Raw genomic sequence first — 21,196 nt, 5'->3', positions numbered from 1 at the left:
TGGTCTGCTATGGGGCCGGGGGCTGTCATATTTGGGCCACAGTATGCAGGGATTCCTGTCCCTGCGGCAGCGTCAGCCCTCTAAAGGGGTCAAAAAGACATTTCACAGGGCTGCGCTGCGTATATAGGGGCGTCTGGGCGATATGGCACTCATCCGGGGGGGGGGTTTGGTTCGTTTTCTGCCCCCCTCCGGACTACCGCGCCGCTCTGGAGCCCTTCCCGGGCAGGATTTTGTACTTTAGACCGTGGCTTCGGCCGAAGCCGCCGCCCCTTGTTACCGCCCCCGGCCTGCCCCCCCTGGATGATGATAATGACGCTGCACAGCGTCATACAGGGGGCGGATCGAGCCAGGAAGGCGCGGTTTTGCCTGGCTGCGCGCCCTTTTTCTGCTCTCCGCCCCTCCCCCCTCACACCTCTTTACCTCAGGGAAGACAGCAGCGCTGCTATATTACTCAAGAACGCTGCACAGTCTCCAGGGGGCGCAGAACCGAAGTTTTTCTGCTGGCGCCGGATCTAGGAGCACACCGGTGGGATAAGGCACAGCAGGATATTATCCTGCTGTGGATGCAGACTCCCTATAGGTTCCCTATAGCGCTCCTCTGCATACCCACCCCTGTAAGGTTTTTGGTCAGAATAACCTGCCGGCACTCAGTGCACTATGTCGGTCTCCAGGTCCGAAAGAAGGAAAAAAAAAAAACAGGTTTATCTGCTGTTACGCAGTCTGTTCAGCCTGCAAAGCCAATCTTCCCAGTGGCAACATGCACCGTACTGCTAGAGTTGTTCCCAAAATGCTGGGTCAGTGCCCAAGAGGCTCCTGTCACTGTTTCAACTCCACTGACATGCCGGTATGGGCCGCATCTATGTCACAGTCCATAGATACGCTGACTTCCACATTGCTTCAGGCTATGCAGGGTCATATCCCAGCTATAAGCGGACAGGCAGTCCCTGGCAATGCTAGTAGTGAACGGCCCCATAGGTCACGTTCAGCTACGTCCTCCCATGGCTCACGGTCGTACCCGCTCTAGGCAGAGACACCGTAATTCTAGGTCTCCTAGACCGTCTCGTTCCAGAGACGGGCGCAGCAGATCTCCACAGAGATCTTCGGGCATGGAAAAGCAGCGGTCCAGATCTCCCTCCAGGCAACGCCTCAGGGATGCGCAGGATTCAGAGGGCATCTGTGACTCCGAATCAGAAAAGGAAACATAGGAGTCTCAGGCTCCTTGTCCTCCTAGCAATACAGCGCTAGTTGAGGACATTATCACTTCTATTCATCGGGTGCTGGTTTTATCCGATGCTCCCCAAGAACCCCCAAAGCATAAGATCTGTTTTGAGGGGTCCCTGAAGTCCCTAAATTTTTTTTTTCTGATCACCCAAGCTTTCAGGACATCCTTGATAAGCATTTTTCGCAGCCTGCCAAAAAATTCGCCAACCGTAAATAAAACCGTAAAAAAGGGCTAGATACTCTTTTTTCTCAAAAAGACCAAGAAGTGGACAGATCCACCGGAAATCGATCCCCCTATCTCTAAGCTTGCAGCACAGTCTCTCCTCTCACTGCCAGATAGCTCAACCCTGAAGGATACAGCAGATTGGCAGGTTGAGCGCATGGCTCGTTCAATTTTTGAGGCTGCAGGAGCCTCCCTAGCTCCCGCGTTCACCTCAGCGTGGGCAGCCACGGCCATTCTGGAATGGGCCAAAAGATTGCAGGAGAGCCTCCAAAAGTCTGCTCCTCAGATGTTCGATCAACTAGTTCAGATAGCGGTGGTGGCAGATTACATACGCCTTGCAACTTTTGATTCTGCAAGAGGCGTAGCAGGTATAGCAGCGAATGTAATTACAATCAGACGTATCCTCTGGCTGTGAGAATGGGAAGCGGACGCGTCTTCAAACAAGCCTCTTACGGATCTCCCGTACGTCAGTGGGAGATTTTTTTCGGGGAAAAATTAGACAAGATGATTTCCAATGCCACGGGGGGTAAGAGTACCTTTCTTCCCCAACCGCAACCTAAACGTACGTTTAAGCGACGTAACCAGGCTAAGTTCCGGTCTTTTCGGAACTCCTCAGGCTAGGCCGCTTCACGTCCTTCACGGAATTACAACCGTTCCCCCTCACAGGAACAACCAAAGGACAGCACAGAGGACGGACAAGAATTGACGGTCAACATCAGGCCAGGCAAAGCCCAAAGGAGGGAAATTCCAGAATTTCTCCTCGTCATGACTCTCGAAATACGGAAGACACCCCACCTGTAGGCGGTCGACTTTTAATCTTTCAGCAAGTCTGGCTGCCTATTACAGAGGACAGGTGGGTCAAGGAAATAGTGTCTCTCTCTCCTTCAAGCAGGAGTCATAATACGGGTTCCCGAAAACGAGAGATTCCGAGGACTCTACTACAACCTATTCGTGGTTCCCAAAAAGGGAGGCAGCGTTCAGCCAATTCCTGGACCTAACGCAACTCAAAAAGTTTGTAAGAGTTCGGCAGTTTCGCATGGAGTCCCTTCGATCCATCATTGTGGCTATGGAACAGGGAGAATATCTCGCCTCCATAGACATACAAGAGGCATACCTGCACATCCCTATTGCGCCTGCTCATTAAAGATCTCTCAGGTTCACAATAGGGCAGAATCAGTACCAGTTCATGGCTTTGCCTTTCAGATTAGCCACGGCTCCCAGAACATTCACCAAGGTTATGGCAGCCACCATGGATGTCCTACACTCCAGAGGCATAGTGGTCCTCCCATGTCTGGATGATCTATTCATCAAGGCACCTACTGTCAAAGACTGCGAAGACAGCGTCTCGATCACGATCAACACACTAACTCGTCTAGGCTGGCTAGTCAACTTTAATAAGTCGTCAACTACTCCCGAGTCAGTCACTGATCTTCCTAGGGATCCTATTCGATACCTCCAGGGGTCTGGTACACCTTCCCAAGGACAAGGTACAAGCTATCCGCGGTGCAGTTCGCATGTTAATCCACATACCTTGCCGATCTCTTCGGTTTGCCAGGAGACTCCTTAGCAGGATGGCAGCAGCAATGGAGGTGGTACCATTTGCCCAGTTCCACCTCAGACCTCTTCAACTAGCCATTCTCAGATCCTGGGACAGGAACCCTTTCTCCCTCGAAAGGGAGTTCCGACTGACGGAGTCAACCAGGAAATCACTGTACTGGTGGCTCGAACCACCCGTACTGACCAAAGGAAAATTCTTTCTTCCCATTCGATGGAAAGTCCTGACCACCGATGCGAGTTTAACAGGATCGGGTGCAGTGCACCTACTTCACAGGGCACATGGTCTCCAATAGAAGCGACCATGCCCATCAACATTCTGGAGATACGAGCTATCTTCCTGGCGCTAAAAGTTTTTTGCCATCTGCTGAAGGCCTCTCACATCAGAGTGCAGTCGAACAATGCCACGGCAGTGGCATACGTGAACCACCAAGGTGGGACTCGCAGTGCCCAGGCAATGAGAGATGTGGCGCGTCTCCTTCGGTGGGCAGAAAACAAGAAATCAGTACTCTCAGTGGTCCACAGTCCGGGTGTGGACAACTGGGAAGCCGACTACCTCATCAGACAGGAAATGGACTCGGGGGAGTGGTCTCTCCATCCCAAAATCTTTCGTCGGATCTGTTATCTCTGGGGGACTCCGGACGTGGACCTAATCGCATCTCATCTCAATGCCAAGGTCTCCATTTTCATGGCAAGGACACGCGGTCCGAGGTTGCTCGGGGCGGATGCCCTGGTTCAGGACTGGACTCGGTTCCAGCTTCTGTACATTTTTCCATCTCTTCCCCTGATGGCCAGAGTCATGAGGAAGATCAAACAGGAAGGAGTTCCGACCATCCTAATTGCGCCGGACTGGCCCAGACGTACATGGTACGCCGACGTCCTTCAGCATTACAGCAGACACCCCTTGGCGTCTTCCAGACCGTCCCGATCCCCTGTCTCACGGCCTGTTCTACCACCAGAATTTAGGGACTCTCAGTTTGACGGCGTGGTCCTTGAAACCTGGGTTTTAACCCAGGCAGGGTTTGCTCCAGACGTCATTAGAACCATGATCAGGGCACGGAAACCAGCTTCCGCCAAAGTTTATTATCGTACCTGGAAAACGTATTTTACTTGGTACGACTCTCGCGGGCGAATTCCGTTCCCTTACTCTCTTCCAAAAGTTCGTGGTTTCCTTCAACCAGGTCTGGACGCCGGCCTATCCTTAGGATCGCTTAAGGGTCAGGTGTTAGCGCTTTCAGTGCTCTTTCAGAAGCGTATTGCTAACAAACCTCAAGTCAGGACGTTTCTTCAGGGAGTCTCCAGATTGGTCCCTCCTTACAGACGTCCACTGGATACGTGGGACCTTAATTTGGTCCTAACTGCTCTACAGGCACCTCCTTTTTCAACCTCTTAAGGAAGTTCCACTTCGAGTTTTATCACAAAAGGTGTTCTTCCTCGTGGCAATCACCTCGCTACGCAGGGTGTCTGAGCTGTCAGCGCTCTCCTGCAAACAGTTTTTCCTATTCTTCCACCAGGACAAGGTGGTTCTCCGTACAGTTCCATCCTTCCTTCCAAAGGTTGTGTCTGATTTCCACCTCAATGAGGGCATCTCATTACCGACCCTTTGCCCGGCTCCGGTTCATAGGGTGGAGAGGGCCCTGCATACGCTTGACCTTGCCAGGGCATTGCGTATATGTGTGTCTAGGACTCCACCCTTCCGGAAGTCTGATTCCTTTTTTTCCTTATTCCAGAAGGCGTTCGCGGGGGTTTACCGGCTTCAAAAGCTACCCTTGCCAGGTGGATCAGGTCCACCATCCATGACGCCTACCGCCTAAACAATTCTCCTATTCCGGCCGGTATCACGGCACATTCCACATGGGCGGTAGGACCCTCCTGGGCCATTCAACGCCAGGCTTCAGCACAACACGTGTGTAAAGCGGCCACTTGGACTAGCTTACACACGTTTACAAAACAATACAGTGTGCATACTCAGTCCTCAGTGGAAGCGAGTCTGGGTAGACGGGTACTGCAGGCGGCAGTGTCCCAAGTCTAGGGACCTGTCAGCACAATATTCGTCCATTGCTTCCCACCCAGGGACTGCTTTGGGACGTCCCAAGGTCTTGTGTCCCCCAATGAGGCGACAGAGTAAAGGAGATTTTTGTGTACTCACCGTAAAATCTCTTTCTCTTAGCCTCTAATTGGGGGACACAGCTCCCACCCTGTTGCCCTTGCGGGCTGTTATTATGTTGGGTACTCATATTGTTCCTTGAGCTGTACATAGTAGCCTTTGTTTATAGGCTTGGTTATGTTGGATTTGTTATCTCCTCCTACTGCTTGGATACAAAAACTGAGGTAAGGCGGATGCCGCCCAGGGGTGTATACTGTGGAGGAGGAGCCAGAGCCAAATCTTTTTCAGATTAAGCATAGTGTCGCCTCCTAGTGGACAGAAAGCATAACACCCCAAGGTCTTGTGTCCCCCAATTAGAGGCTAAGAGAAAGAGATTTTACGGTGAGTACACAAAAATCTCCTTTTTTTTTTCAGTTATCACCAGCAGTCAATCCATCACCTTATACTCCCCCGGTGGACCCTCTTGAGGTTTCTTGTTTCACTGTACATGAGTATCAATTCCTCTATATGAGATAAACCCTTCACTTTAACATCTTCACCCCAAAGGAAAAATACTGTCCCAGTGGATAACACCAAAGCATAAACAACGGTCTTAATTTCTTTAATACCAAATGCAAAGTCCAGTTATGCGGCATCGAAATCTAATCCATTACTGACTATAACCGATTATTTCAGTACAAAGTTTGCAAAAACATAGGAAAAATATAGAAGAAATTCAGGCAGCGACAAAAAAAAGTTACCCAACGTCGATCATATTGTGATGTTGGTCGGTCTATGTAAACAGACCTTTATTGTTCCTTGATTCTGGAATAAATCACCAACCGTGTCACCAGCTAAGTACCCACTGGGCATCATGATGGGAAACACACAATGTAAAAACCACACATAAATGGTTTCTATATCATTTGGGTGTTCTTATATATTTTGTGTAGCATCCGAGTGCGATCAGCTGCCGCTACTTGTTTGAAAAATATTTTGGCCACAAAAACCGGTTGTGAGTTTTGGGAGATGTATAAGGACAGCGGAGATCCCATGCTTGTGTACCTGCAGCCATTCCGTTCTCCGAAAAAGAAGGTAAGTGAAATATGGCAGCTCTCAGTATTTCCACCTACCAGATATAAACGTTAATATTGTAATTTCTGTACATTCAAAAACAATTAAAAAGACAGAACAGAAGACTGAACATTTTCCCTCCCCTCTGCAAGTAAAACTTAAAAGGAGATCACTAAGGGGTTGTCTGGTTAGGAAAACCAATTTTCAGATATTTTTAAGTGTAAGCTAATTTAGGAAGTCTTCCTTTCAAGAAATTGGTCGGAAAGACAGTCAGGTTTTTTTTTTTTGCTACTGCAGACCCAATATATTGCTGCATTACACCAGCATCACATTAAAGGTAACCTGTCATATCATTAAGGGAAGAGTCAAACGAGGATGACATCACAACGCTCGGACTTGCCATCGGCTCTCCCCACCTGAGCATGACAGCTGCATAGAAATACATTCTGCCATCCTTGGGTCAGGACAGCTACCGGCCAGTTCATGCATTGTGATGCGATCCTCATCCGAGTTATATAGCCCCGTGACTCTTCCCTAACGGTAACCTGTTAATACTAGCACCTCCTTGTTGTGTCTTATTATAACATCCCCTCAGTTGCAGCACTGCAGGCGGATGATGTCAGGGGAGTTAAGGATTTGACTTGTCTGATTTTTCTACTGCAGTGTGTTGTATTCTAGCTGATTTGATAATCTTGACCCCATTAGGTCGTTCAGGTAGAAGATATGCATGTAGCAGATGGTTCATTTAACAGTGTGGATGATCACAGTTTATGGATCCCTCAAAATGGAAACCATGAGGACTGGATAAAGCACTTGACTTGTACTTTACTTACAAGCGGCGGAGTGAGAAGCGATGTGGTTCTTCTATTAAAACCACTCTGTGAGGTGAGTTACTATGCGCTTAGATCTGCTGACAGGAGGCTATGGATGAGCTGCCTTTTTTTCACTAATGGAGCTGTGTGTTATCATCATCTGCCTGCCAAACCCACAACGCAAACATTAGTGCTGCTGTGCACTTTCTCTGCTTGGCAGGAGCTCTCTGTGACATCCGCTGCTGGGCAGGAGCACTTGGTGACATCCTCTGTTGGGCAGAAGGACCCTGTGACTTAGTGACGGAGCACCCTGTGACGTCCTCTGCCAGGCAGAAGCACCTTGTGACATCCTCTGCCAGGCAGAAGCACCTTGTGACATCCTCTGCTGGGCAGAAGCAACCTGTGACATCCTCTGCCGGGCAGAAGCACCCTGTGACATCCTCTGCTGGGCAGAAGCAACCTGTGACATCCTCTGCCGGGCAGAAGCACCCTGTGACATCCTCTGGCGGGCAGAAGCACCCTGTGACATCCTCTGCCTGGCAGAAGCACCCTGTGACATCCACTGCCGGGCAGAAGCACCCTGTGACATCCTCTGCCAGGCAGGAGTGCTTTGTGACACTCTGCTGGGCAGATGCATCGTGTGACATCCTCTGCCGGGCAGAAGCATCCTGTGACATCCTTTGCCGGACAGAAGCACCCTGTGACATCCCATGGCCTGGCAGAAGCACCTTGTTTCATTCTTTGCTGGGTAGGAGCGCTCTGTGACATCCTCTGCCGAGAGACATGGAGCTTGATGCTGTTAGTGCATCTGGCAGGCAGGACACTTGCTGCAAATGTTGCTGTACCAAAGGGCAGAGGAAAATCCCAGTCACCTATTCTGGTTTTCTACTCTCCATGGCACCTTAGTTTATTCACTGAATGGACTTAAAGAGACAGTGTCGGCAGCACCGAGTGACTGTCCAAACCAAGCACAGGCGCTCGGTGCACTCTTGGTGTGGCCAAACATTTAAGTGCTCCTTCCCACCTACTTGTTTTCTCTCTGTCTCTGCCGCCCTCTATTTTGATTACCAGCTTTCGCTTTATAGAGCCAGAGAAGGATGGATATAGATGGATAGCATGTAGACGGAAAGATGCACTTAAATGTTTGGCCCCGCCATGATGCGCTGGGTTTGAATACTTATTCTGCGCTGACAGTCCCATTAAATAGCAGCCATACTGTATATTATACTTTTTCTGTATGTCATGTTTTATATATCGTACGTAATTCGTTGTGGTTTCTGATCTTTGTAGGTCAAGGCCGACTTCTGTCAGGCTATGTTGCCTTATCTTATACACAATATCCTACTCAATGACCCCAATGACACATGGAGGACACTTTTATCGAAGCATATCAAGGGCTTCTTTGCATCATGCTGCCGTTCTTCACCGACATCCAGCAGATCGGCCACCCCGGCCAGTTCAGACTCGGGTACATTCTGTATATTTCTACTGTTTCCTTTTATCCATTTTATCACTATCAAAATTGTTACACTTTGGTTTATTCTATTTTATCTGACGTGTTCAGTGGCTGATAAACAATGGTCAAGTGTCAATGGTCACTGTTCATCATAATCTGATATCGAAGATGGTTTTTCCATGACTTTTATATTTGTACACAAATCATAAGTCGTCACAGTTGTGTTCGCTCATACGTACTGTGAGGGTTTCTCCAATAAATGCTTTTTTTTTCCCTATTTTTATTCCATACGTTTTCAGAGGTTACAATGAACAATCACTGATTTACTTACCCAGCACTTCCTCTCTGCCGCTGCCCTTGGTCTTTGTTGATGGCTGCTGCCGTGACGTCACTACTACAGCGCAGGTGACCACTACAGCCAAAAACTTGTCGCATCGGTGATGCCAAGGTCAGAGGCACAAGCCCATTGATTAGCTGAAGTAGTCACGTGGTCTGTAATCGGTACTACACCACTGCAGCTGTCAACAACGACCAGGCGCAGCGGCAGGTAAGTAATGCTAAGTTTATTTCTATCTTTGCTAGCCTATGGGCTAAACCTATTTCTTGGAAAACCCTTCAAAGATAATGTCTGCCTTTCGGTTTTGTGACTCATCATTCTGATTCTTCTTGTAGTATATCTGTTCAGGGGAACCTTGTTTTTCTCACTGAAAAGGGGTTGTATAACACATCTGATTTCCGTATCCAACATAAAGAGGAGCTACCATCTTAATAAGACATGGCACGATACTTGCCAGGTGTAGGACGAGCTTGCCACAATTACTGTTTTGGTCACCAAGCTGCAGTACCTCTCATAGCCCAATGAAAAAATGAGCGTCTTTACACGGGCCCTTCACCCTATGATAACTGATATTCATGCACCACTGGGAGAAGCATACAGCATAAGATGGCAGTGGACTCAGGAGCCCCTGTCTTTTGCCCTACATTACTGGTAATATTTTGTGTAGACATTGGCTAGCTATGTGCATTGGACAATGAAGTTGTTGTGAGCTCATTTTCGGGTTTGCTTCTGGTGAGGGTTATGGAGCTGGCTGTGCTTACGGCGAAGTAGTGAGTTCTCTATCTTGACTCCCTGTGTTGGTGAAGGGAGGTAATGAAGCTGATCTAAATGGCAGAGACCGGCCACCTGAGGAAGAGGACTGTGAATGGACATCAGGAGTTTCTGATTGGATTTAAGGCAGCCGACTCCCTAGTTTCTTGCTGGAAGTTTTCTCTGCTATTGTTCATATGAGTTTTTGTCTTGTTTACTTAGTTTTTGTGTTCAGCCAGCCCTGGCTGGGACTGGGCTGAATCCCCATTTTGTCTCTGATCAGTTGATCTCTTTTGCTCTGTCTTCAGAATATACCTGAGTGCTGATATAGGGAATTGAAGTCTAGCGATTTCAGGGCCTTTTTCTATCAGACGTGTTGGACATTTTTTGGCAGGGTTTTTTGCGTGATTGCAGACAGCAGCTTTTCTTTCCTGTCCTTTCTAGTTAGTGAGGGCCTCATCGTTTGCTCAGCCTATCTTTCTACCTGTGTCTGTGTTTTCATCTTGTTTCACCGACAATACATGTTGGGGGCTGCCTATTGCTTTGGGGTCTGCTCTGGGGCAGTTTAGATTTTCCCTTTCTTTCTTTAGGCTTCTTTAGTTCTCCGGCTGTGACGAGGCGTCTAGGACCACCGTAGGCACGCTCCATGGCTACTGCTAGTTGTGTGATAGGATCAGGGGTATGCAATCCGCTAGTTACCAACCTCTCCGGTTTTCTGGGCTTAGTTTGCTTTTTGTTTTTTCCTCCTCGGTGACGCATTCATAACAGAAGTGCTGAGATAAAGGGGTGTAACTACTAAGTTTTCTTCTCCATGCCAAAGTTTGTCATGTTGGCAGCCTTCTAGGTCTGCAGATAGGGCTTTGTTGAGATGTAAGCCCTACCCAGTGGTTGGATCGGTAACATGGTTCTCCATTTTCAAAGCAGAATCCGAAGGCCTGGCCCGGGGAACAGTGAACATTGCATCCAGGAGAACGATGCTCAGCATTGTGGAGTACTTAAGAAAGCAAATGCGGTAAAAAAAAAAAATTTCATTTTTTACAAAATATTTGTGCAATATGAATATATTTGTTTCCTTCTAAAAGGATCTGAAGGCAAACATTAAACATATTCAGACATATATTAATACTATATACCAATGTCATGTATGTATCTGCTCTCATTTCAGACCAGGGCAAGGAACAGCCTTTGATAATAATTTTTGGCTTGATCTAAATTACCTTGAAGTTGCCATGGCCGTGCAGTCCTGTGCGGCTCACTTTACTGCTCTGCTGTACACTGAAATCTATGCCGACAAGATCAAGCTGGACGGAGAACAAAGGGCAAAGTAAGCGCTTCTGGGTCTGATTGATCTATTTCCTTTCTTTTATAATGAACATTATTTCTCTGCTCACTTAATTTATTTTACCCAGCGTATTAGCTGAGCTGAAATACACCAGTTGCTTCCAATGATTGGGCTTAGCGGTAAGGTAGACTGCACCATACCTCTAAGCTCACTGTTTGGCTGCAGCGGTCATGTGTTGCAGACTTGGCATCACCACTCTATCCTTTCCCTGTCTTAGAGACAGATGGGGAGAGGCAGTGCTGGAGCAACAGGAACATCAATTTGTAAGGACTATTGATGAGCGAACGTGCTCGGATAAGGTGTTATCCGCCATGCTCGGGTGCTAACACAGTGTCTTCGGCGTGCTCTAAAAATATATTCGAGTCCTGCAGCTGCATGTCTCATGGCTGTTCGACAGTCGCAACACATGCAGGTATTTTTCGAGCACGCCAAAGACACTCGGTTAGCACCCGAGCATGGCAGATAACACCTTATTGGAGCACGTTCGCTCATCACTAGCACTAGTATGGACTGCACGTTTTATTATTTTACAGCATAAACATACCCTATAAACACTGCATTTTTACCTTTTGTGGTATACTGTGTGCAGTGCTTACTTGTGGTCTATTCCTCCCTAAATTGTCCAATTTGACTGGTGTTTTTAGGAGCAAGTCCGCTGCACGGAAGGCTATTAAGTTTGAAGAGGAAAGCCAAACCATGACCATTGTCAGCATGAGCGAGAGAAGCATAGAGGACACTGGGATAAGTTTGCAGGTATTTCTAGTTTTTTTAACTAGTAAATTGATTGTATGTAAATACAGCCGTATCAGTTTCTAGAAGGCCCAGATTTGCCATTTTAAAGGGATTCTATCAGCACAAAATGACTGATCAAACCAAGCACAGGCGCTTGGTGCTTCATAGCGTGGCCCTGCTTGTTTTCCCTCTGTCGCCGCCCTTCTCTGGCTCTATGAAACTAGATCTGACAATCAAAGAAGGGAGGGGGTGGCGATAGATGGGAAACAAATAAATATGAAGGTGTAGTTAAATATTTGGCTTCACCATGATGCACTGGGTGACTGTGCTTTGTTTGAACACTCATTCTGTACTAACGGAGTCCCTTTTACCCCTTCACCACAAATGACGTACGCCGATCCCGCATCTTTCCTGCAGATGATGGTTGATTTAATCAGTCATCATGTGCCTTTAACAGCTGGTGTACATAGGAGACTGTGATTTATGCGATACATAGCAATGCTGATGCATTGCTATGTATATTACAAGTGGTCAAGTGATCACAGCTTCAAGTCTCCTAAGGGAACTATTAATAAATACAATTTTTTAAAAATGAGACTGCAAAAAAACTGTTTAAATCACCCCCTTTTGCTTCTGGAACTCCTTGTTCCAGAAGTTTTGAGGCTTTTCTCTGTGCTGTTTTGCGCATGGTAGGTGAGACACTTTGTGGTATTTGCGCAGTAATGGCTTTCTTCTGGCGACTCGACCATGCAGCATTATGCATCTTCAAACAGCCGCACCGCTAGTTTTCAGAGTTCTGTATTTCAGCTGATGTTATTTGTGGGTTTTTCTTTGCATACCGAACAAATTTCCTGGCGTTTGTCACAGGTCACAGGTGAGGGTGTTACATTTAGTAGCCAGTCAAACCCATTTGTGTCAACTCCTGTGCATGTTATCAGGCAAAAATCACCAGGGTATGAGAACTTTTGATCAGTGTCATTTGGATGTTTTGGGTTATCACTATGATTTAAAAAGAGAAAACACAGTAGTTTGACAATAAATGGCTTCACCCAACCACTAACCATGAGTGGAGAAAAAGTTTTGGTGTTATCATTCATATTCTCTGAAAAAAAGGCCAAGAAAGCAAAAATTCTGCCGTGGTGTGTAAACTTTTGAGCATAACTGGATATAGAAATGTTTTGGTTTTTTTTTTATTTAAATCAAGTGCCCCCCCCAATTCACACCGTTTTCCTCCCTCACCTCTGACGTCCCAAGCATTATCCAGACGCACAAGGTTCCAAACATATTATATAATTAAAAAAAATGGTTTAAGGCCAGAATCAACAAATATTTTTTGGATTTCCTTGCTACTCCTCCTCCCTCAGCAAAGCCTTTCCTCTTTATTATACGTATATAGGTACAGCCATGCACAGGGAGGAATATATGTCACAGATTTTCATCATTTTTTTGTGCTTATTAGGATGTCATGATGGACATTTACAGGAGTATTGGAGAACCTGACAGCTTGTATGGATGTGGTGGCGGAAAAATGCTTCACCCTCTTGCAAGGTCAGACAGACATTCATGCTAAATTTTTTACTTATAGGAATTGAAAGGGAACCCGTCACCAGGTTTTTCCCATATAAAGTACGGCCACCACCATTAGGGCCTCTTGTACAGCATACAAGAATGTCTGGTCCGATGGGCGTCTCTAGTCTTAGTCCGGCGCCTACTCTCTTCTTACGATCACCATCTTCCATCTCTACTTCGTGTGGATGATGCATCCCACGTCATGCGCAGTGTCCTCCATCACACTCCTGCGCAGGTGTACTTCTTTCTGCCATACCAAGGGCAGAACAAAGTACTATAGCGCTCATGCGCCGGGAAAGGCAAAATGGCGCTGATGACCTGGAAGTAAAGCTGGCGCATGCGCTCTATGGGACATTGCTCTGCCCTTGGCAGGGCAGAGAGAATAGTGCCTGTGCAGGAGGACACTGTGTGGATGACGTAGGACACGTCATCCACATGAAGCAGGGAAGGAGGACACCAATCACAAGCAGAGAGCAGCTACCGGATCAAGAGCAGAGACGCCCATCATACCGGACCTCAGTGTGTTGGAGTATAATAAAACCTATTTTCTGGGATCTGCAGATGGGATTTCAGACTTTTTTTTTTACACCATTCCTGTATGCTGTAAAAGATGCCCTAATGGTGGTGGTCATACTTTTTATATGGGGAAAAAACTGGTGGCGGGTACCATCTAAGCCAAAGATTAAAAATAAATAAAATAATCAACATACTTATTTCTTTGCATCAGAATCCGAACATATGAACATGAAGCCATGTGGGGTAAAGCCTTGGTTACCTATGACCTGGAGACCAATCTGACTCCAGCGACTCGGCAGGCCGGCATCATGCAGGTATTTGTTCTCTGTGCTCCATTTTTGTATATTTATGTATAGATGGCTGCAGTCAAAACATTTCTGAAAGAGAATGTTCATAAGTGTCAAGCCTGATAAGCTTAGAGCCTGATCACTACAATCCCCCCAATCGTCAGAATTCTCCAAGCTGCGTCCCCTTAATCAAATCCTCTCTTTATCGTGGCTTTTACTGCCACACAGCTCCATGCATGTAAATGGGAGCGGCTGCAGTCTCCTGCCAGGTGTACGGGAGCGGCACGGTGTAGGGGATGCCGTAGGTTGGACCTCCATTGATAATGCAGTGATGGCGACATAAAGTATTCTCAATTGTATGTCAAAATTTACTAATATATGAATACCTAAAGAGGATGTCCGGTAACGGACCTTTAATAAAGAAGTTGTCAACCTTTCTGGACAGTTTTTTTTTTTTTTTACTTGAATGAATGTGTTTTTGGTTAATAATCATTTTTGTAATCTGGGGTTTTTATAGCCACAATCTTGTACTGTTTATTGATGGCTGTAGAATGAGTTATCTGAGTATCCGTCAATGAGCTAATTTTTCCTGTTCGAGGGAGGGGCTTCTAATTCTTATAACTCTTAGTCGATTGATTACTACAGATCATATCAAAGGTAAATGTGCAGGGAAATAAAGAGCCAGTAAAGGCAAAACCGTGCAGAATTTTTAATGAATTGTACAAAATTACTTTTAGCCTCAAATACATGCATTTGAGAAAAAAAATGTCCCCGGAAGATGGGCAACCCCTTTTAATTACGCCTGGGTGGTGCATAAAGTAGAAAAAAAATCTAGTCTATTTTCCTTCTAGGAGTCATCATTGAAACTACAATTCTACATCACTGCAAAGTCTCTAGCAGAGGGGAGGAGGGGAGCAGCTGGGTCAGGAGTTGAAAAGGAGGTGGAGCTGGGCTGCTAGGGACTTTGCAGTGATGTGGAATTGTGCTTCTAATGATGATTCAGAGAGAAAAAAGAGACTTCCTGTTTCTACGTAGAGCGTAGAAGGATTCAGCTGGTCAGTATTTAATCACGTGAGGTCATAGACCTAATGATAAAGAGAAATTATAAGCACACCATGCCCTATAACATAATGACTGCAATATATTAAGAGGATAACCATTTTGATGGGAGGAGGAGAGCTTCTTTAAATTTGTGGCTTCCGTCACTATTTTTTTTTATGGTAACCTGGTTTCAATGAACACTTCCTTTTAGGCCTTACAAAACTTTGGCTTGTGCCACATGCTGTCCACTTACCTGCGGGGTCTTGAGCATGAGAATCCAGAGTGGTCTTCAGAGCTGCAGGAGATCCACTTCCAGGCAGCGTGGAGGAATAAGCAGTGGGATCAGAGTCCATCCTATAAGTAATGGTTGCACTGTGTTATTTTATATGTACAGAATTTCTACAGTTGCCATATTTATACCTTTTTAACCTCTTCCTTTTTACTTCAGAAATGACAGTGCAGGACCTGGCTATCACGAATCTCTGTATTGTGCTATTCAGTCCCTAAGGGACAAAGAATTCCCTACCTTTCAGGACCACATTAAATTTGCCAGGTATTTTTTTTTTTTTGCTCAGTATTTACACTTATTGTCCTTATGGCTTTTGTACAGTATAGAATTTTTCTATTAAGTACTTACCAACCTTGGACGTATGGATACGTCCAGGAGATTTTTGGCGCCCAGGAGCTGAGCATGCGCAATCACCGCTGAGTGTTCAGCGAATCTGGCAGGCGACATTCGGGTCACCAGGTTCTGGCAAGTTAGTTAGATCATGCGCAGTGCATGATCTAACTAACTTGTGTCAGTGCAGCATTCTGAGGATGCACAGTGTATACAGAAATCTGCCAGTCAGTGGTGTGGGTAGGGGTAGCCAAGGCTAAGCATTCTGAGCTCTGCTAAATCTGCAGCAGAGAAAACAGTGATTGTATCATAACTGCTGCATGCAGTAAACTAAAGCTGGAGTCATACATAGCAATCTCGCTAGCGAGATCGCTGCTGAGTCACAACTTTTGTGACCCAACAGCGATCTCACCAGCGAGATCGCTGTGTGTGCCAGCGATCAGCGACCGGCCCCCTGCCGGTATCGCTGATCGCTGCAAGAAACCTCTGGACTTTTTTTTTCGTCGCTGGTCTCCCGCTGGCCAGCACGCATCGCTGCGTGTGACAGGCGGGAGACCAGCGATCAACTGTAAAAAATAATAAAAAAAATAAAAAATATTGTTATTCTCACCTTCCGAAGTCCCGCGCAGTCATCCCGCCTCTCTCCATGCTCCCGGTCCCAGTGATCCTTTGCACGAATGACCGCGAGACGTCGCGCTCCCTCGAGACCGTGACATTCTCGCGGTCATTCTCAGAAAGGATTACTGGGGCCGGGAGCGTGGAGAGAGGCGGGATGACTGCGCGGGACTTCGGAAGGTGAGAATAACAATATTTTTTATTTTAATTCTATTTTTTTACAGGGATGGCATCAGCGCTAACGAACACAGCGATGCCGCGCGGCATCGCTGTGCTAATCGCTGGAGAAGCTGTCTGTGTGACAGCTCACCAGCGATCACATAGCGACTTACCAGTGATCCTGACATGTTGATATCGTTGTTGGGATCGCTGGTAAGTCGCTATGTGTGACTCCAGCTTAAGTGATACATCGCTGGAATCAGGATCTCTGACCTCACATCATGCTACTCTCCGATGAGGTAGCAATACCTTGGCAACAGACTCCCTTTAATTTTCATTAAAGTGGTTTTCCCTCCTCAGTGATTTAAGCAATAACCATACAGGTCTGATGTATATGGGGCTCACCCCTGTGGTATTCTGGCATAGGGAGTCGAGCATGGCCGGTGACGTCACATCTGCTAAGGGACAGGTCTTGTGAACAATTACGGTATCTCTAAATGCGATGTCAGTGGCCCTGCTCACCTCCAGTTGCCAAAAGCGAGCAGAGACAGAATACCCCTTTACATAAGTGGTCCCAATCTTGGAGCACAGTGAATGGAGAAGTGGCTGTGCATGCGCTTCTGTCTTCTGAAAATAGCGGATAATCCTTGGGCTTTGGGGGACGCTTCGACACCACAAATTCAATTAAATTACAAGATATTTAATTCTGCAGAGACAGCCATCTGATGCAGGCAGAATACAAGCTGTCATGGCTTCTTTTATCTGTAGGGTTAAAGAAGTAGAAGAGCTGTGTAAAGGCAGCCTGGAGTCTGTGTATTGTCTGTACCCCACGCTCTGCAGGCTACAAGCCATCGGTGAACTGGCAAATGCCGGGCAGATGTTTTCCAGGTATGTTGAACGCCAAGTAATGTATAAGTTTAATATAGCTTCTAACTCAGTGGAATGTAGCCCAAAATATGGGGACATGCAATGGAATTCAGTGCTAGTATACATGTCTGGGGTTGTCACACCAATATATTGTTGTCTGTGTTGTCCCATGTACCCTCCTTGCCTTTTCGATAAACCTTGGTTTTGGTCATTTTATTTTTGCAGGTCCATCACTGAACGTCAGCTAAGTGACTTCTATGTAACGTGGCAGCAGCAGTCTCAACTTCTTAAAGACAGCGACTTTGCCTTCCAGGAGCCGGTCCTTGCTCTTAGATCGGTCATCCTTGAGACCATGCTGGAGAAAAACGTCGCTAATCAGGATTGCCTCAATCAAATCCTCACCAAGCATCTGGTGGAGTTATCGCGGGTATCTCGGCTCGCCAACAACACCCAGGTTCTTCTTCTTCTTTATTTTTTTCGCCATTGTAAAATGCTGCAAAAAGAGTGCTATGAACAGATCTAAACAATCGACAAACACAATGTAGTGGAACTCCTCTTTAAGGAATCCTTGAATATTAGAAGTTTTGGTTTATAACGGTACTTATTGCCTGCTGTACTCGGGGGTGTCTGCTATCTGGGCCTTGGGATTTGTCTATTTTAGTGTTTCTGAGGCGGCGCCGTACTCCTGCAGCTGACATTTAAAGGCGAATTTCTGGTAACCCTGATCATGTCGGCTGTCATAAGATTTTATTGTGTCTATATGTTAAGTAATAATAATCTTTATTTCTATAGCACCAACATATTCCGCAGCGCTTTACAGTTTGATGTAAAAGTCTGGTGTTTTCCCGACAGGATGCCATGGCAGCTGTGGGTCTGCTGAAGGTTCCCATTGCTGCCATCCAGGTGCTGTTGTGAAGCACAGCCGCAATCCACAATTGCAGGTTCAGGACCCCGACAGGAACTAATAAAAAAAAAAAAAATAATGTAAAAAGTAAAAAAAAAAAATCAAGAAATTTAAAAAAAAAAAAATGAGAAAACTTTTTAATCACCCGCCTTTTCCCCAACCTAAAGTAATATCACAGAAATTTTTAAGAAGTATCATTTCTCCTTGCGGAGAATGACATGCTAAGCATGTCAAGGTGAGGAGACTTAAAGCCGCAATGCTCCTCTGGGAAATATGCTAATTATGCAAATTGTCTCTTCAGAGAGGAAGAGGACTAGAACTCTAGTGCCACCTATTGGAAGTAGTAATCCTAGAGGTCAATGTTGACCCTTTAACGAGCCTTGTTACATGACTTAGGATAAAAGCCAAGCCAGAATCTCATTTTGCAGACACTGCACTGACGAGGGAAAGTAGCCGAAACACTAAGTGTGAGATCAGGTTTGGCTGTGTGAGAGGAGTCTGACTGATATCCAAGAAGTATAATACGAGATGTGCCAACGTGGGACACCCGTGTACTTGCTTTAGAGTCTCTGATTGTAAGGAGCCACTGCCATGCCAGTATATTATATAGATAAAGATATCATTTTGGAAAGGTCATTATCTCTATGTGCCTGAATCCAAGGATCCCAGATACCTCGAAAGTTTTCGAAAGAATCAGATCTGATGGCTTCTATTTTCTCATATAATATTATCAGATTGACCCTTCTCCTCACCTTCGTAATTGAGAGCTAGTTTTCTCCTACGCCTCATTGGGGGACACAGAGACCGTGGGTGTTATGCTGCTGGCCACTAGGAGGACACTAAGTAAACCAGAAAAAAAGTTAGCTTCTCCCCTGCAGTATACACCCTCTCGCTGGCTGAGATTCTCAAGTTCTTACTTAGTGTCTATAGGAGGCACTTGGGTCTGGTTTCAGACCCCACCGTTTTTATTTTATTTTTGAATTTTCTGTAAATTTTTATTTTTTAATTAACGGAGTGAAGGGGGTGACGGTTCCTTTCTACGGCCCGCTCTCCCCCGAACCAACAACAGGCGAGCACGTGGAGTAACCTTTCATGTACACTTTCCTGCGACGAATGGGGCTGATTCCTCTGACGATGGTTCCCTTATGGTCGGTACTCCACGGATACCAGGGCAAGCGCAACAGGACGTAGCACAGGAGTGCATGGAGCATGAACAGCGCTTTTTCGGATGCCCTGAATCAGCCCCAGAGCTCTCCGTCCCCCTACCCAGAGGGTGGATCGATTGAGCAATGCCCCCTGTAAAACCTCCTCCAGCTCTGCTACATCGCCTGGAGGATGAGACTGAAAGACCCTGGACAGCGACGACCTGACTGAGCACAGGAGTGGAGGTATGGGGTCGGGTCCTTGTCCCCGGGAGAAGCGCTGACTTAGCGTCAGCGGCGGTACACTGGAACCGGTCGCGGCCCCCCCCCCCCCCCGCCCGGCGCTTACCTCGGGGAGGCCAAAAATTTAGTCCCCGGCTTTTCAGGCGTACTAGACTGCAATTTGAATAGCGCCGCCCGCGCTATCATCACCGCCCCCTCCTCTTGGCGCCTCTCATTCCAAACAAAATGCGCAATTCTAATCTCGGGGGCCATGTCTGTTACCTCTGCTGCAGTTAACCCTTTCAGGAGCAGCTGAATTCCGGGTATCGCCACAGGGCCACTGTTTTCCTCCCGGGGGACATAACACAGGACCGTGGGTAAGCTGCATCTGCCCTCAGATTAAAGCTTAACCCCTTCCCGGCACATTCCCTGCAGCTGCAGTCAGACTCTGCCGTTAACCCTTTCTGGAGCGCTATGCCTCACTCACAGGAGGCTAAACGGGCCGCTAAGAAGCACACTGCGCTTTTCTACCGTGTGTACTACCTGCAAGTCGGCCTTACCACAGCGCCAGTGCTCAAGTTAATCCGTTATGCACGGACCGCAACCCGGCCTGCGCCCGAACCGCGCCCCGACCTGCGCTCCAACGCCCCTCGCAGCCGCTGCTGACGGGCCTCCTGCGACTGGTACCCCCGAGTGGGCTGCGCCCTGTCACGGTCGGTGGAGCCTCTGACCAAGGCTATATTCCCCCACCGGGAGGACTGTGTCTGCCAAAGCGGACTCATGGTGCGTCCCCTAGTCGCGTTCGCGCCTTAGCATCAGCGACTCCTGTCTCTCGCTCGCCCTCTCCTGAGGTTCGCAGCGAGCATAACTCTGATTTTGTATGTCACATCAGCCCCTCAGAATCCCCCAACTGATTAAGAGTCGCTTGATTCTCTTATAGAATCAGTCAACAGGATTCTGAGGTTGAATGAGGAAAATATTCAGGGATAAGCGTGTGCGCTGGTTATTTACCAGCCGTCCAGTATCATAGGGATCAGCCATAAGTGGTTCACTGGGCAAAAGTTTACTCTGGCTAAATACCCTTTTGATCCAGACCTAATGAAGGATCGTTTAAAGATCCCTCCGGTGGACCCCCCTGTACCGCATCTTGCTTCCACAACGCTCCTATCTGTTTCTGAGGGTTCCTCAGTCAGAAATCCCTCCGATCATCAAATTGACTACTTTGCCCGTTCAATTTTTTGGAAGCTTCAGGAGCGGCGTTTGTTCCAACTTTTGCTGCAGTTTACATAGTAACATAGTTATTAAGGTTGAAGGGAGACTTTAAGTCCATCTAGTTCAACCCATATCCTATCCTAACTTGCCCTAACATGTTGATCCAGAGGAAGGCAAAAAAACCCCATGTGGCAAACAGTAAGCTTCACATTGGGGAAAAAAATTCCTTCCTGACTCCACATACGGCAATCAGACTTGCTCCCTGGATCAACGCAATATTAAAGAAACTAGTGTATATACCCTGTAATATTATACTTTTCAAGAAAGGCATCCAGTCCCTTCTTAAATTTTAGTAGGGAATCACTCATTACAACATCATATGGCAGAGAGTTCCATAGTCTCACTGCTCTTACAGTAGAGAATCCGCGTCTGTGAGTATGCTTAAACCTTCTTTCC

The 21,196-nt window shown here is 46.8% G+C and overlaps 1 protein-coding gene across 1 annotated transcript in view; it reads left to right on the top strand.

Moving 5' to 3' along the window:
- ATM (ATM serine/threonine kinase) overlaps positions 1 to 21,196 on the top strand; it is a 286,540-nt gene that overhangs the window by 187,560 nt on the left and 77,784 nt on the right. The window contains exons 35-46 of the mRNA XM_073582995.1: positions 6,038 to 6,179; positions 6,864 to 7,043; positions 8,261 to 8,438; positions 10,438 to 10,525; positions 10,679 to 10,837; positions 11,500 to 11,608; positions 13,047 to 13,135; positions 13,884 to 13,986; positions 15,212 to 15,360; positions 15,449 to 15,553; positions 17,162 to 17,281; positions 17,486 to 17,714. Of these exons, the coding sequence (XP_073439096.1) occupies positions 6,038 to 6,179; positions 6,864 to 7,043; positions 8,261 to 8,438; positions 10,438 to 10,525; positions 10,679 to 10,837; positions 11,500 to 11,608; positions 13,047 to 13,135; positions 13,884 to 13,986; positions 15,212 to 15,360; positions 15,449 to 15,553; positions 17,162 to 17,281; positions 17,486 to 17,714 (1,651 nt within the window). The remainder of the gene's footprint in view (positions 1 to 6,037; positions 6,180 to 6,863; positions 7,044 to 8,260; positions 8,439 to 10,437; positions 10,526 to 10,678; positions 10,838 to 11,499; positions 11,609 to 13,046; positions 13,136 to 13,883; positions 13,987 to 15,211; positions 15,361 to 15,448; positions 15,554 to 17,161; positions 17,282 to 17,485; positions 17,715 to 21,196) is intronic.

The sequence above is a fragment of the Dendrobates tinctorius genome, unplaced genomic scaffold (assembly GCF_039654945.1).
Source record: "Dendrobates tinctorius isolate UK_male_01 unplaced genomic scaffold, ASM3965494v1 ptg000075l, whole genome shotgun sequence".
NCBI classification, from domain to species: Eukaryota; Metazoa; Chordata; class Amphibia; order Anura; family Dendrobatidae; genus Dendrobates; species Dendrobates tinctorius.
The sequence above is the reverse complement of the archived record's forward strand: the minus strand, read 5'-3'. Positions and strand labels throughout refer to the sequence as shown.